The sequence below is a fragment of the Pocillopora damicornis genome, chromosome 3, assembly GCF_964200805.1.
Source record: "Pocillopora damicornis chromosome 3, jaPocDami1.2, whole genome shotgun sequence".
NCBI lineage: Eukaryota > Metazoa > Cnidaria > Anthozoa > Scleractinia > Pocilloporidae > Pocillopora > Pocillopora damicornis.
This window is the reverse complement of record NC_142672.1, coordinates 21,944,892-21,959,726: the sequence shown is the minus strand read 5'-3', so window position 1 is coordinate 21,959,726 and position 14,835 is coordinate 21,944,892. Positions and strand designations below refer to the sequence as shown.

Below are 14,835 nucleotides of genomic sequence, written 5' to 3'. Positions count from 1 at the left end.
CATTTGAACCCAGTCTCCCTCAATGTCAAAGGTCTCGTTGTTGAACCAGAGCCCCAAATCATAATGGAAAGTTGTCTGTAGGTAATTAAAACGAAGAATAGTTAAAGGATGCTAAGAAATAAATAAGAGTTGTTTGGTTAAATTTTCCTGTATTCTTTGCTCTCCGTTTTTTTTTCTCTTAGGGAAATAGTGCCGAGGATTTCAATTACAGTTGCCAAGTCTCTTCTGTCGGGTCGAAACTTAAGGAATGAAAAGTACCTGTTAAGGTTGCCATTGAAAGCACAGTGATGCCACTACTAAACTGCGACATTTGCTCTCCTCTCTTCCACGGAAAGAGATTTACAAGCGTCTCTTTAAACTCATTTATCCTTAAAGGATAGACAATAAAGTTAACGACTGCATTGCTGTAATGTAGAAACTTGATGATGTACACAGCTACCATAGACAAGAAACGCACAAGTTAAGAAAAACAATCAAAACTTCAAAAGGCAGCCACGTGACCAGGAAACACACTGTCAGCTTCATTAAAGTCTTGATTAGCTTCTCGTCACTTCCGGTTCTATGTGGATTTGGTAGTCGAGATTTAATATTTTTCCAGATGGAGCGATAACAGCAAATCGTTATAGTAAGCGGACTGCTCAAAGAAATTATTATAAGGATGACAAAATGACACCGGGTTATAATAGAAAAGTGTAACAAGAGTCTTGTCGACGTAACCATTGCAGCTAAAATCCACGGTAAAGCAATGCCAGCAACATAGATCCTGTTACTTAGCGACCGGTGACGTAGCGGCCAACTTATGGCATTACTCTTTTCAGAAAGATTAAGATGACGGTGAAGATCGATGCGAGCCCAGAAAACATGTCGATACAGTCAAACACAACAATAAAGAATCTTGTGGTGTAGTGGACGTGAAACGTTATGTAAACTGGAATGGATAATAGTCCGACCAGCAAATCTGCTGTAGCCAAGCTCATCAAAAAGAAGTGTGGACGGTTGCGAAGTCTGCGCGTGGAAAATATGACGATGGTCAGCAAGTTTCCAGTAAAGATGAAAGAGGCCAGTAAACCGAATGAAAGGCTTCAGAACACGTTCCAAGTATTGAAGTCCATGTTTTCACCAGAGTTCCTCGGATTCCCTTGAAAGGTTTACATTTAGTATTAAATCAATAATGAGGGAATTTTGAACCAGTAAATAAAAATATCGCCTTTACTTAACTAGAGTATCACTTAAGAGTATTTTTGTCTGGGAAACTATTGGCCCTCGAACCTAACAACAGCTACAGAAATATATTTGAACGAAAACACTATTTTCATGTCTAATTTAAAAATTGAAAAAATTGAAAAAAATTAATTGGACAGCTAAAGAAAATTATAATGCAGTCGGACGGTTATATTATTTTGATAAAAATATAAATAGAAAAGTTTGCTTTGCAAGAAAATTATTGGATTTCTGTCATTAAAGTTGAGTCATTTGCTTAAAATAGGCTATCTTTGCACGGAATAAAAGGGGTAAGTTTCTAAAGAAACTGTGGTGCTGTGTCGGTGGGAGAGTGTAGCAGGTAATTTAGTGTTAACAACTGAGTTGAAAACGTAAATTGGCCACCGTAAAGAGTAAAAAAGCTGACGTTTCGAGCGTTAGCCCTTCGTCAGAGCGATTTGACGAAGGGCTAACGCTCGAAACTTCAGCTTTTTTTCTCTTTACAGTGGCCAATTTACGTTTTCAACTCAGTTGTTACTACTAAATTACCAGCTATCTTGGCATGGCTTCGCAGCTTTTCACTTCGACCTATTGACTTCGTTCAAATGAGTGAATATATAAAAAATTTTCTCTTTCTCTCGCGTTTATCACCAATTAAAAATAAAATGCAGCGCACCATTTCAATAAAATTGCTTAAGAAAAATTTTTAAATGGGTCGGGATAGGAATAGGATAGGATAGTGCGAGATGAGGCAAAAAGGTACCGAAAATTCGAAACTTCATTTTTAATTTATCTGATTTATAAAAGAGCCACTTCAGTCTTAATTGAGAATCTCCAAAACATGCAGTGACGAATTCATCATTAATGATTATGAAGAACAACCTGTTACCTTAACTGAGAGTACAATTTTCAATTAGATTAATGACATTTAGATGTATTTTTGATTTTATTAATACCCACTCTTGGCTTCAAACAAGCTCTCTCTCTGGAGACCGGCTTATAAGAATTAAGAAAAAAAAGTGCCTCTCTGTATTCCGGAATCCGTAAGGAATAGACAACGACATTCATTAAAGAGTTAATGAACTGCATCATCTTCATGATATAAAATACTAGGTAGGGCCAAGATCAAATCCCGCAGAATGAAATTATAATTTTTATAGCCTGATGAGGACCCCAAGTTGGAAGGAACGTTCCCGTTATTATAAACAGTGACTTTACTAATATCTTGTTCGGATTGTCTTCCTGTTCTTCGATCGGAAGTGTCATGTTGTTTTCTCCATATGAGGACATAAGTGATGATTGTTATTAGAAGGGGGATGAGGATAATGTGTTTATCATCATTAAGAAGACCAACGGGGATATAAAGCGGAAGTGAAAGAGCAGTTTTTTTGATAGTAATAAGAGCAAAAGAAAACTTTCGTTTAAGAAAGCTTAAAGAAAAAACATTGTGCAAACCTAATATTGCGTTATTTTGACTACCATAAAATACTTCGCCGATCAAATATTTTAAATTTGCGAGGTCCAATTATCGGCAAATATGCGGAGTTCCATACATTGACAATAAAGTTGTTCTCGTAGCGGGTATCCTTCAATTAAAAAAGAAACTGATCGAGCGCTATTTGTTAACGCAATATATAATTATCACAGTTTCAATTCGAGTAAAGGATGGTGACATTCAAAGCGTTTTGTTTCCCCATACAGTTCCTTATACTATTGTTAACTTTAAGCGAAGCAAACTACTGGTAAAGAATAGGAGGAGAAAACACAAAAAGAATGAACTAAAATGCCAAAAGTTGAGAAGTAGCAAAGACAACAACAATTCGATGGCTTTGAATTGAAAGAATTATTAAAATGCAGGCGTTAATCGGGCTGAAAAAGCATATCAGTGCATAGTTTAACCACCAATGAGGTCACCGATTGCCTCAAACCCGCAGGTATATCTCTAACTTTCATCCACCAACATCCTGATTACAGGGCCCCCTGGCCAAATCGTAGACAAAGAATTAACGAGATACATACCCGTAAAATTTTTTGACAGTAAACTAAGGTGTTACGAAAGAAAGTAGAACCATTGCAAGTAAATTAAAGAAATTATAGTACTTGAGTATGTGATGGAAACCCCCCAGGTGGAGTATATGGGTCATTTTCTGCTGGGTATGTACAGCCGGCTCCTCAGAACCTCTGCCGTATTTTGGCCTATGTTGTGTTAGCCGTACTTTTGAATTTCCCTTTTGTTTTTCAATACACTGATATGCTTGTATTTTTTTACACGGATGCGATAGAAATTAATTGGAAAAGCATTCCTTGAAATAGGAAGTCGTCGTGTGTTTTAAGCGAAAAAGATCGTCAAGTGATCAAAACAACACCAGCCAGATTATGGTCACGTGCACGGAAACGACCTGTAGAAACCGATCATATTTCATTCTTACCATCAAAACAGTCACGTTTGCATAGCAAAGTAACAAGATGAAATGACCATAACGAGAAGACCGAAATTGGCGTAGCTGCCGAAACGTCGGGGAAAAAACTCTGAAACGAAAGAAATAATGCTGTGAAATCACATTTCTTCAATGTTATGGGTACATGTTTCCGTGGAAATTTCCATGTCGACAGCTTGCTCTGTTACTCACAAACTCTTCGTGATTCTCGCTGCTCCTCGTTATGTTCAGCGCATGGACGATTAAAAGACCCTTCAAATTTGGCCTTTAAGTTGATCATAACACTAATATGCAACATTCGAAGTCCATTTAAATTTAGGAAATGTCGAAACAGCCGTGGAAAGACAATAAACATCCCAACGATCGATGCAATCACAATAGCGCCAGGGCTTAGGACTTCTTCGGAAGGATAGATCTCGAGTTTGGAGCCGACTAATTACGACCAATTATGAAGAGTTCACGCTAATTTGCATATCCAAAAGTGCCCACAACAACTCGTTTCAACGCTATCGCGTATCCACGAGTTAAAAACAACGCAAATCCACGTGTTTGCTAAATTACGCTGTGTCAAGGATCATTTGCATAACTCTGAAAATTGGAGATCTCCTTTTGACCGTTCAAACTTCGTTTGTTTATCTTCTACGTTGTGGATTTTAGGTTTTTATAACAACTGAATGGAGAATAGATGCCGAGTTTCGAGGCTCAAATGATCGGAACGAAACAAAATAAACTTGAACTTCAGGATTTCGCTGGATAGATGGTAGTACTTCAAATGACTCGATACGTCGTCCTGGCATTCTACGACAGAAATCAGGGCTGAAATACTCGCAGCCACTACAATCTTTGCTTTTCACAAATCATGTAAACATTTCAAAAGATAAAATTCTCAGTAAAATGCAAAATTCTTCAGTTCATTTTTACTTTCGATTATAATTCGTTACATTGACCAATTTTGGTGTATAACATGGGAAAAATAGCATAATTACGTTACGCAATACATCTAGCTGGGTTTGTCCGGTTGAGTTTGATGATCGCAGGGAAATGTTGAGTTTGTCGCCATAACAGCGTAAAATCATTAATGATGAAAACAAATTCGTAGAAAGGAGGGCTAATTCACTGCGTTCCGTGTGCTAATCTTGGGAGAAACTGCAAGAATTCTTTCAGAGTTTACGCGTGTTGTTTTGTGAATAAAACGGTAACGTATATTTTAACTTGTTTATGTGGCCTTTTAAGCAACGCGATGTGTCTGTAGTGACCCGAGTACCAAATTTTACTCTTTAATTTTGGTCTTCTTCACACTGTGTGTAGTTCATGACCTGATATTTCAACGAAAATTATCGATCACCTTTGTTTACTTTGTAACCACGCAAGCGCGCAAGCGTTACGACCGATCACTTTTACACAACGTTTTAGTGCAACTCGGCATCTATTCTCCATCCACTTGTTATGAAAACCTGTAGAAAAAAATGTAAAGTTTACACTTTCGATCGCTGTCCACACGGGCGGTCTAGCCGAAAATGATTTTTAGCTTGTACATGTGGAAACGCAAAAAAAACAGAGAATCGGAGAACAACTAAACTATTTTTGAAACATGTGTCCTAACCCCTTTTCGTGGGCAAAAATGAAAAACTATTTTTATGACAGAAGTCTAGAAGACCGCTCTTAGCGAGAGCGGCTCTTAGTAATGCGAAACATGACCAAAACATTTCTTTGTTTATAGAAATATTAAGAGAGAATTTTTCTGGAGACCGCGTGAAATCAAAAAAATGTGGCACATGCCTAGAAAAAGCCCTACCTTCATACTTCGCTCAAAGATACCTTAGGGTAAGTCTATAAACGTGGTATAATTTTTTTGTTCAGAACTGTTTTTATTTTCTAGAAAATCACCAAACACTATATCGAGCCCCAACCACCATAACAGTGGCCGAAATGAAGCCGACGAGTAGGGCATCAAAAACGTTATTCTTCAAAAGCGCAAAAGAAAGCAAGTCTTTCCGAATATTATCTATTTGTATACGAGGTATTAACAAATGATTTGAATCTAATAACGGGATTATTGACATAACTATGAATTATTGGCGAATATTTGAAAATCGCCAAAATTTTATTGATTAAAAATTTCATTTTGGAGCAGTTTTTCAATAAAAATTTTTCCTGCTCGGTATAACTCGGAAGCACTTGAGATGAGCATTACTGAAAATTGGAAACGATGTTCTTTTCAAGGATATAAAAATTAATTTGGGGCTCTTAATTACTGCGAAGAAATAACCCGATCTATTTCGTGCAAATCGCAACGCCGCCGTGTAAACAACCGCAGATAATCCAATTATTCTTTTATTATCGAAGCCATAATTTCTGCAAAATCTTACCGCTTTGAGCTGTGCTTTATCAGAAACTCAATATGTTACCCTTACCTTCTGAAACCAGTGATTAAGGAGTGATGTTTCCATTATTTTTGTTTCAAATCGCCATGTTCACTTGAAAAGTGTTTACAACGTCCGGCTCGGAGCTGTTCATAAATCATCGCAAACCATCGCAACTCTTGACTTATTTCTGCTTCCATACAACTCCAGTATATACAAAAGTCTTTTTAGCACGATAAACCAAGATGCTTTGATTGCTTACAGTTTCATTTAAGAAACGTTTGGCTCACCAAATGGCACAATGATGTTCACCAACGAAGTCGTGTGTCATCACTCATGTTTGTCACGCAATCACGCTAAACGTGCACAGGACACCCAGACAGGCATTCGTCTGCAGACATCGCTGTACAGAGTGCAGGGCCAACTAATATTTATTTCTTAGTCAGTGTTATGTTTTAAAAAAACCTGCGCGAATTCACTTAAAAAACGCTGTAGATCTCTTTTGAGTGTTTTGAATCAGTGCTATTCTGAAAAACTACTATTTGACGTTTTCGTAAATTTAGTCACCCCCTGGTACTGACTATACATGCGTTGTTATCGACTTTATTTCCACGACTTCGCGCTTGCAAAGATTCTATTTATCAATAGGCACTCTAAGCATGACGTTTAACGGCAAACGGCAAACGCAAGCTTGCCTTTCATTTTGTTACCTATTTATGGAATTCTTAAAAGAATCCTGCACAAAAAGTAAAATAAAATAACACATTCACGACAAACACAAACCTACTTAATTCCGTGTACACACGCCTAGAGACAGACGACAGAAATTGAATTTTTGACGTTCGCGGGAAAAACAAACGTCATGCGTAACCTCTCAAATGACGAACTTCCCAGTTAACTAAAACAACTGGAAGTTAATTGTCTAGTGCTCCGTGATTATATACATCACCTACGTGTCCCTAGTGGATCGATAAGGTCTACCATGACCTTCAGTGGCAGCCAGACAGGTTCCACGGTGAGGCGTTCTTTTCTAATGACACAGGAAAAATTCTACCGACTATGTAAACAGAACAACAGACTAACAATTTCATGCTTTATCTAAGCACTTTGAACGTTAAACTTCACTAAAAACGTAAATCTTCGAGTGAGACATTACTTGTTATTTGATATCGCCTGACTGTAGGTCATTACAATTACATTTTTTAAAGCTTTGGACTTACACAATCTCTGTTTTTTGTTTTTGTTGTTGTTGTTGTTTTTTTTTTAATTTTCCTTACGATAGCGTGCTCATCAATTTAAACCTTTCGATTTTGTACCTTGATTGCTACGATGATAATGGCCATCGCTAGAAACTTGACAGTTTTCTCAACTCGAACTCGGAAAAAGTTGTTTCCGTCCCTTAATCAATTAATCGGCCATTCTTTGAGATCCCGAATTCTCGACAAGACAGAGGCGGCGTACCCTCGGAGATTCAAGAAATCAGGAAGTTCCTCCATACCAGCTAACTGAATGGGTTTTATAAAGCAAAAAAAAAAAAAAGAAAGAAAGAAAGAAAGAAAGGAAAAGAATACAGTGTCATATACTTTAGGTGTTTTCCTGGTCAATGAAACCAATATTCAAGCTACATGAAGTTCGTCACTGCTGACAGGTACAGCTAAAACAAAGGGCTTCGATCTTGCTCACGTAAGGCTGCTTACGATGAACGGAGATATCGAGAAACCGAAATATTGGAAGGCAAAGTGAATATCGATGCCCGTGCTAAAATGAGATCGACTTCTGATTCAACATCATTCACGCCCACAGCCTGTTTGTGCGCAGAGATGTTTTTCTCACATAAGCGCAGAGGGACTATAAGAGAAGCTTTTCCTGCAACTCGACTTCGCTTATCTTGGGAGCAGCATCTCCCAACTAATCTTTGAAAGGAGCAATTGATTTCCATTTGGTACGCTCACCTCTTAAAAAAATCGGCGGCCAAACGAAAACACCATTTTAGTTTGCTTTGGAAAATTTATGGCGCGACGCTCATTATATGGTTAGAAACCGTGCCTAATCTGATTTATTTTTTTAGCGCATTATTATTATTTAGAAAGCTACTCCCAATTTAATTTTTCCACTCCTGCACCTGTCTACCCTGGAAGCCGTCACAATTTACAAAATAGGATAACACATTTTTTTACGTCGTTAAAAATTAATGCAGTGAAATTTCCTCTATGCTGTAGTAACATATACCTAATTCATTTAGCAGTCTAGGGTGACGCATGAGTGGTATCGCGCTTAAAAAATGCAAACAACGGTAATTTTAAATTCTGGATTTAAAACTTTTTCCCGGAAATAAAAAATAGGGGATAAGAAGGAAAGAAAATAAGAGCGTATTGGTAACCGAGCCTCCTTTCGAGTGACATGTTATTGCGTGACACTATCGCAAAAAACGAACGTCAATGATTCATTTCATCTGTCAGGATGCTCTGGCTCGTTCTATAAAAAAACAAACTTCCATTCTTATTGTGAAAGGAAGACTTGTAAAATGTGAGTGTTCCAAGCTGAAATATGGTTATAACTGTCCAGCAATGCGACGTTTCCGGCAGGAACCTTCGTGAGATGTTTTCACTGTGATTTGGTATACACCGCCTGTAGTGCTGTACTATCGAAGCTGTTGTCAAGTCTCTTTATAACAAGATTGAGGCAAGGAACCAATCTTAGAAAGGTGTTTTTCGCCAGGTGAGCCTAAGAAATCCAGTTTACAATCTAGTATAGGTCAAAGCGATAAGATTTTGTTGGAATTATGGCTTCGATAATAAAAAGCCTAATTGGATTATCTGCGGTTGTTTACATGGCGGCATTGCGATTTGCACGAAATAGACCGAGCTCCTTCTTCGCAGTAATTAAGAGCCCCAAATTAATTTTTATATCCATGGAAAGAACATTCTTTCCACTTTGTAAAAATGCTCATCTCAAGTGATTCCGAGTTATACCAGGTAGGAAAAATTTTTATTGAAAAACTGCTCCAAAATGTAATTTTTAATCAATCAAATTTTGGCTATTTTCAAATATTCGCCAATAATTCATAGTTATGTCAACAAGCCCGTTATTAGATTCAAATCATTTTTTAATACCTCGTGTACAAATAGGTAAAATTCAGAAAGACCTGCTTTCTTTTGCGCTTTTGAGGAATAAAGGTTTTGTTGCCCTACTCGTCGACTTCATTTCGGTCATTTTATGGCGGTTGGGGCTCGATGTAGTGTTTGGTGATTTTCTAGAAAATAAAAACAGCTCTGAACAAAAAAATTATACCACGTTTATAGACTTACCCTAAGGTATCTCTGAGCGAAATATGAGGATAGTGATTTTTCCGATCATGTGCCACCTCCCACGCGGTGATAAAAAAAATTCGCTCTTAACATCTGTTGTCTACAAAATGTTTTCGGAAAACCCTTTTATAAGTCCCCTTCAATGTTTGTAGTTCACCATCATTATTCTTCCTTCAAATACATATTCTCTTCTGAAATTTAAGCTGAAACAATCAACCGAGTCTTAATTCTTACACCACAACTTTTTCAAGCGTAACAAATGTACTATTCTTTCAATTTAGTATTCTTTAGACGCTCATCGACCATCCTCGCTCGTTATCTCCTGTCTGAGATCAATCGCTGCTTTATTCACGAATAAGGCATCGATTTCCTCGGCTTAGAGGGTGCAAGGAAGAACTACCTGTCTATATTCTGAAATCCTCAAGGAGTAGATGATAACATTTGTAAATGAGTTAATAAACTGTAATATCTTAACGATGTGAACCACTTTGTAGGGCCAAGATCTGCAAGACTTGCAAAATGCCGATACAATGATCAAGACTTGGTGTGGACTCCAGGTTATGAGGGAAGCTGCTGTTAAAATGAACAATGTTTTCGCCAATTTCTTGTCATGATTGTCGGCCTGGTATTCGTTCTGAGGTCGATTAGGCAGTTTTCTCCATAATAAAACGTAAGCGGTGGTTGTTATCAAAAGGGGAGTCAGGAGAAATGTGTTCGTCAGAATTAGAAATTCCGAGGAGGATATAACCCGGAAGTGATAGAGAAGTCGAGATGAAACTCCTATCAAACCAAATACCCATGGTATTCCAACAACGCAAATGTAGAAACGTGATGTCAACAAACAGTGGCGAAAGGGCCATAACACGGCGTGGAGTCTTTCTACTGAAATGCTAGCAAGGGTGAAAATAGACACCATTCCTGTAAACATATCTACGCATTGAAACAGGAGTACCAGCAATTCCTCTTGTGGATGGATACCAACAGCAATGTACAGAGGAGCGGATACCGCTCCCACGCATGTGTCCGCGATGGCTAGGCTTAATAAAAGGTAACGAGCGCGGTTTAGAAGTTTCCGTCTTAGGAATACTGAAATGGTTAAGAGGTTACCCGCGGTTACTACTGTAGCGATCAATGTAAATGTAACAGTCCAGAAAATGTTCCAATCAGAGGAGAAATCCATCAAGCAGGCTCATAGATCTTTGCATGTGAACACAAATATAAATTTTTGCATGGAACTTAAGGTGGGACTTAACCTAAAATTTGACTACAAAATGCAATTTTTGTTTTTGGAGAAATCTGAAACTTCAGGCATAGAAGAAAGCCATGACATGAGTTTTTAAGACTAATTTGCTTTATTTTGTTGCCTACGATAAGTTTTCTGCAAGCTAGTAAAAAAATATTTTTGGTTACCATGGCAACGCAACGTAGCATCTTTCAGTCTTGCTCCAATTTGAAGCCCGAAAGTCCATCCAATTCCTAGAATTTCCTCAGTATTTTCAAGAGGAAGCTATATGACCCCTTACATGAAGTATAGCTAGTCGGAGGTGGCGTGGGATTGAAAGCTGGCGTGTTTTCAACTGTGGAGATACTGTGAGAGCGAGATTCGAGTTTTATATCAGCGAAGTTTTTGTCTAAAATGCCAGGAGGGAAGAAGAATACTGTATATAGAAGAAAGCGGAAAGGAAAGCATTTTACTGGAGTGCAGAGATACGCAAGGAAAGCGAAGAAAATGCCGCGTGCGGATAGAGAAGTCACAAACTCAGCATCGAGTTCCTCGTGTGATGAGGCTCTGTCAGATGCCGAAAGTGCTTCCATCAGTGCTTCGAGACTCAAAATGAGACCAGAAGATTCACCAGATAGTTCATCAAAGATTTCTGATGTAAATGATTTTCAGGGAGAGGGATACAGACTTGTAGACCTCAAGAAATTATATGCCACGTTGTCTGAAGCACATGTGTGCGAGGAAGGTGAGAAAACATAAGTGAACATCTGTTTTACTTTTAACCTTTTCTTTACTGTTCATGTCTCGTAGCATATGCTAGTAACAGTGTGCAGTTTCCATTTTTTTCTCTAAGAATGTTTTTTTACTTCTCTTCAGTACTATCTTTATTGTTTTCATTTATTAAAAATTACAGTTGTAACTGTCTGTTGTGTGGTATGTGGTGAATAAATTTTGTGACTCATATACATGTATGAGAATGCACAAAATAACTTTAGTGTATACTGTTATTATGTTCTAGGGAGTTTAACTCTGAAGGAGAATTCTTCTGGGAGAAATGGGCTAATGGCAGACCTCTCTGTGGAGTGTAGCTCCTGCCTTGAAGCTACACCATTGAAAACATCAGATACAATAACAAAGAAAGGGCAATCTTTTGACGTAAATCGTCGTGCAGTCTATCATTCTCTGGAGACAGGAGGTGGCTATGAAGGGCTAGTAACCTTTTGCAGCATCATGAACATGCCATGTCTATCACTACCTGCTTATTACAGACAAGTAGACACAATACTTGAGGCTTTAGAAGCTGAAGCCAAAGATGAAATGACACAGGCAGGGATAAGAGTTCGCGAGTACATCCTGAAGGAAAGTGGAGATGAAGTCAATGATGATGTAGTCGATGCAGCCGTTTCGTTTGATGGTACATGGGCGAAAAGGGGGTTTACCTCTCTGACTGGAGTTGTTTTTGTTATATCTGTAGACACTGGAGAGGTTCTTGACTATCATGTCCTTTCAAAAGAATGCCGGAAATGTACCATGAAAAGGTCTCAGTGTCAAACTGACGGGGAGTTCGAAGCATGGCAGATTGAGCATCTTGCTTCCAATGAGTGTGACATTAATTTTAATGGAAGCTCACCTGCAATGGAAGCTGAGGGTGCCATAGTTGTTTGGAGTAGATCTGTGGAACTGCATAAAATAAGGTATAAATGGATGGTTTCTGACGGAGACAGTAAGGCATTCAATACTGTGGAGAATATATATGGCGATGACTGCAAGGTGGAAAAACTGGATTGTGTTGGGCACGTGCAAAAACGCATGGGCAAGCACCTACTTAATCTTAAAGCAAGAACCAAAGGTAAACTTGCAGATGGCAAACCCATTGGAGGACGGGGCCGACTGACTGAGAGCCGCATTAAACGCCTTCAGAAGTACTATGGTCTAGCCATTAGACAAAACACCCTAACTAAAGCAAACCTAACAGAAAGAGAGGTTGATGTTGTTGTTTACACCATGAAGAAAAATATCATTGCCATCCTCCATCACAGTGTCCAGTCACAAGATGCTGCTAAACAACATCGCTTCTGCCCTGTTGGTGAGGATTCCTGGTGTAAATGGCAACAAGATTGTGCTACTGGAACAAATACTTATGAAGCAGGTGACTGTTTGCCTGAAGTGTTCTTTGAACTGCTGAAGCCAACATTCATCACACTTAGTGAAACTAAGCTGCTCCAAAGGTGTGTGCGTGGCGCCACCCAAAATCGCAATGAATGCATCAACGGACTGGTGTGGGCACGCTGCCCAAAACACAAGCATCATGGTGCCAAGGTGATTAGATGTGCAGTTGCTTCTACTGTGTGCCATTTTCATAGTGGAGCTGCCAGCAGAGCAAGAATAATGCAGAGACTGGTAATTCCAGCAGGGGAGTACACTCAGAAGGCCTCAGAAGAAAAGGACAAGAGGCGGTTGAGAAAATCGGACCTTCAGACCTCTGCTAAAGAAAAGAAGCGCCGGCAAGGAGAGCAAATGAGGCGCACACGCAGAGAAGATGCCCTACGGGAGGCTGATGGTGATACCTATGAACCTGGAGGCTTCTAAGTGACTGAAAGAAACATTTGCTATGATATTGGATAGTTCATAGCCATGCAAATTTGTGCAGACAATCTTCGTTTTAGCTTTTTAACTTTAATCGCACTTTTCTCAAAATGTGCATTTTGCGCATTCTAGAAAACATATCTCATAGAGGATTTAACCAATTGACTTGAAATTTTCAATGTTTATTGCTTTCAAAGAGTGTCTGGGAATGAGCAAAGGGTTTTTCTGTAGCTTTACTTTGTCAAAAGTTACAAAGAAAATTGTGGTGGAAATTCACCCCAAAAATTTTGCTTTACTTTAACTGGAGGCTGGAACCAAAGTTTTTTATATTTTTTAAAACTCTATGCTCATCCCCATGATTAGCCTATATACTATATAGTTATAAAAACAAATCAGAGCTAGCTGCATTCCATATCAAGATTTCTTTTCTAGAGTACATGTGGGTTGTGCACAGTATGGGGTAACAATATTTTGCTGGTATCAGGTTACAAATAAACTGTGTGCAGAAATAATTGAAAAAACTGAAATCTGTGATTCATTAGCTTTTCAGTGATATATGGTTTTATATGGTTTAACTAAAAACTGTGGATGTGACAAGTCATTGAAAAAAGGGGTCTTTTTTAGGTTAAGTCCCACCTTAAGCTGATGCTCCCTTGTAAGTCCGTCAGATAGACAACATACACGTGTTCAGCACATAAATACCCAATTCCTTCTTCACCTAGTATGACATCTCGGCAGTTGCGCACGTTCAAACCTGAGCTTGAAAGCGTGAAAGCGTGAAAGCTTTTAGGACCAAATCGTTATTCAAAGCCTTCAAATAAGAAAACCAGCTTTCTATTCATGGTAATAATTATGGATGAGCTCATCCACGCGGGTGTGGAAACACTATATAAAAAAAGAGTGGTGGACAATTTGCCATCTGCATTAAAGATCCCGAGGGCCAACTGAAACGTTAAAAAATGTTTTTGATTAAATATAGAAATAGAAAAGTGTTTTGGCTCTATATTTTGTTTATACCAAATTATTTAAATTAGGATTATCTCATTGGATCTGCATGATCCAAATCCATAATACTTGAAATTTTTTTAAGTGTTATTTCAGACTGCGTTTTAATTAACTCGAGAAAAATAAATTTCTATGACATCAGGGGAAAAACATGACTCGATTACTTCCTCACAAAGAAGGTGTTCAATTTTGACAATGTCACAAACTTCGAAGACTGAGAAAACTAAGCAATACAGTGCATAATGTCGACAAGTGTATCCCCGTTTATTAATTCAACAAGGTCCTGATCTCCTTGTAACCTTTACACACAAAGTTCGGTCGGGAAAGGAGTCAAATACAATGGAGTGAAAGAAGAAAGTTGCCAATTTATGTGTATTTATTTGTTATGTCCGGTTCGATCGTTTTTCGTGTTTTGTTTTGTTTTGTTTTGTTTTGTCTTTTTTCAATTTACAAACATCTGCCCTCTTATGCTCAGACGACTCAGTGTTAGAGATGATTGAGGCAGTGAAACCTGCCATACCATCAAGTTTATTGATGGACTAGAAAAGAGAACGACATCATCTGTATTTGTCCATGTCGCCATTACAAGTTGAAGGGTATCTAATACACTAATTAAATGTCTCGAAAAGACTACAAAGACGATGTTCGTTACATCGAGTCAGTGGACACCAAGTGATAAAGAAGGCGCTAGTGAGTCCTATGTAATTCCTAAG

General features: G+C 38.3%; 2 protein-coding genes and 1 pseudogene across 2 annotated transcripts; 1 reads left to right on the top strand and 2 right to left on the bottom strand.

Annotated features, from left to right (window-relative positions):
- Positions 1-205: 205 nt before the first annotated feature.
- On the bottom strand, positions 206-1,316 carry LOC113684125 (adenosine receptor A2a-like; annotated as a pseudogene).
- Positions 1,317-8,882: 7,566 nt separating this feature from the next.
- LOC113684126 (adenosine receptor A1-like) lies at positions 8,883-10,552 on the bottom strand. Its single transcript, XM_027201463.2, has one exon. It carries the CDS (start codon positions 10,487-10,489, stop codon positions 9,686-9,688), a length of 804 nt encoding a protein of 267 aa, XP_027057264.2. The 5' UTR covers positions 10,490-10,552; the 3' UTR covers positions 8,883-9,685.
- On the top strand, positions 10,545-13,638 carry LOC113672058 (uncharacterized). Its single transcript, XM_027188333.2, has 2 exons — positions 10,545-11,276; positions 11,550-13,638. Exons 1-2 carry the CDS (start codon positions 10,946-10,948, stop codon positions 13,118-13,120), a joined length of 1,902 nt encoding a protein of 633 aa, XP_027044134.2. The 5' UTR covers positions 10,545-10,945; the 3' UTR covers positions 13,121-13,638.
- Positions 13,639-14,835: the final 1,197 nt, after the last annotated feature.

What these genes read in the sequence shown, in the direction of transcription:
- LOC113672058 (XM_027188333.2), top strand. Translation starts at nt 10,946, where the DNA reads ATGCCAGGAGGGAAGAAGAATACTGTATATAGAAGAAAGCGGAAAGGA. An exon ending in AGCACATGTGTGCGAGGAAG is followed by an intron (nt 11,277 to 11,549) that starts GTGAGAAAACAT and finishes ATTATGTTCTAG; the next exon opens with GGAGTTTAACTCTGAAGGAG.
- LOC113684126 (XM_027201463.2), bottom strand. Translation starts at nt 10,489, where the DNA reads ATGGATTTCTCCTCTGATTGGAACATTTTCTGGACTGTTACATTTACA.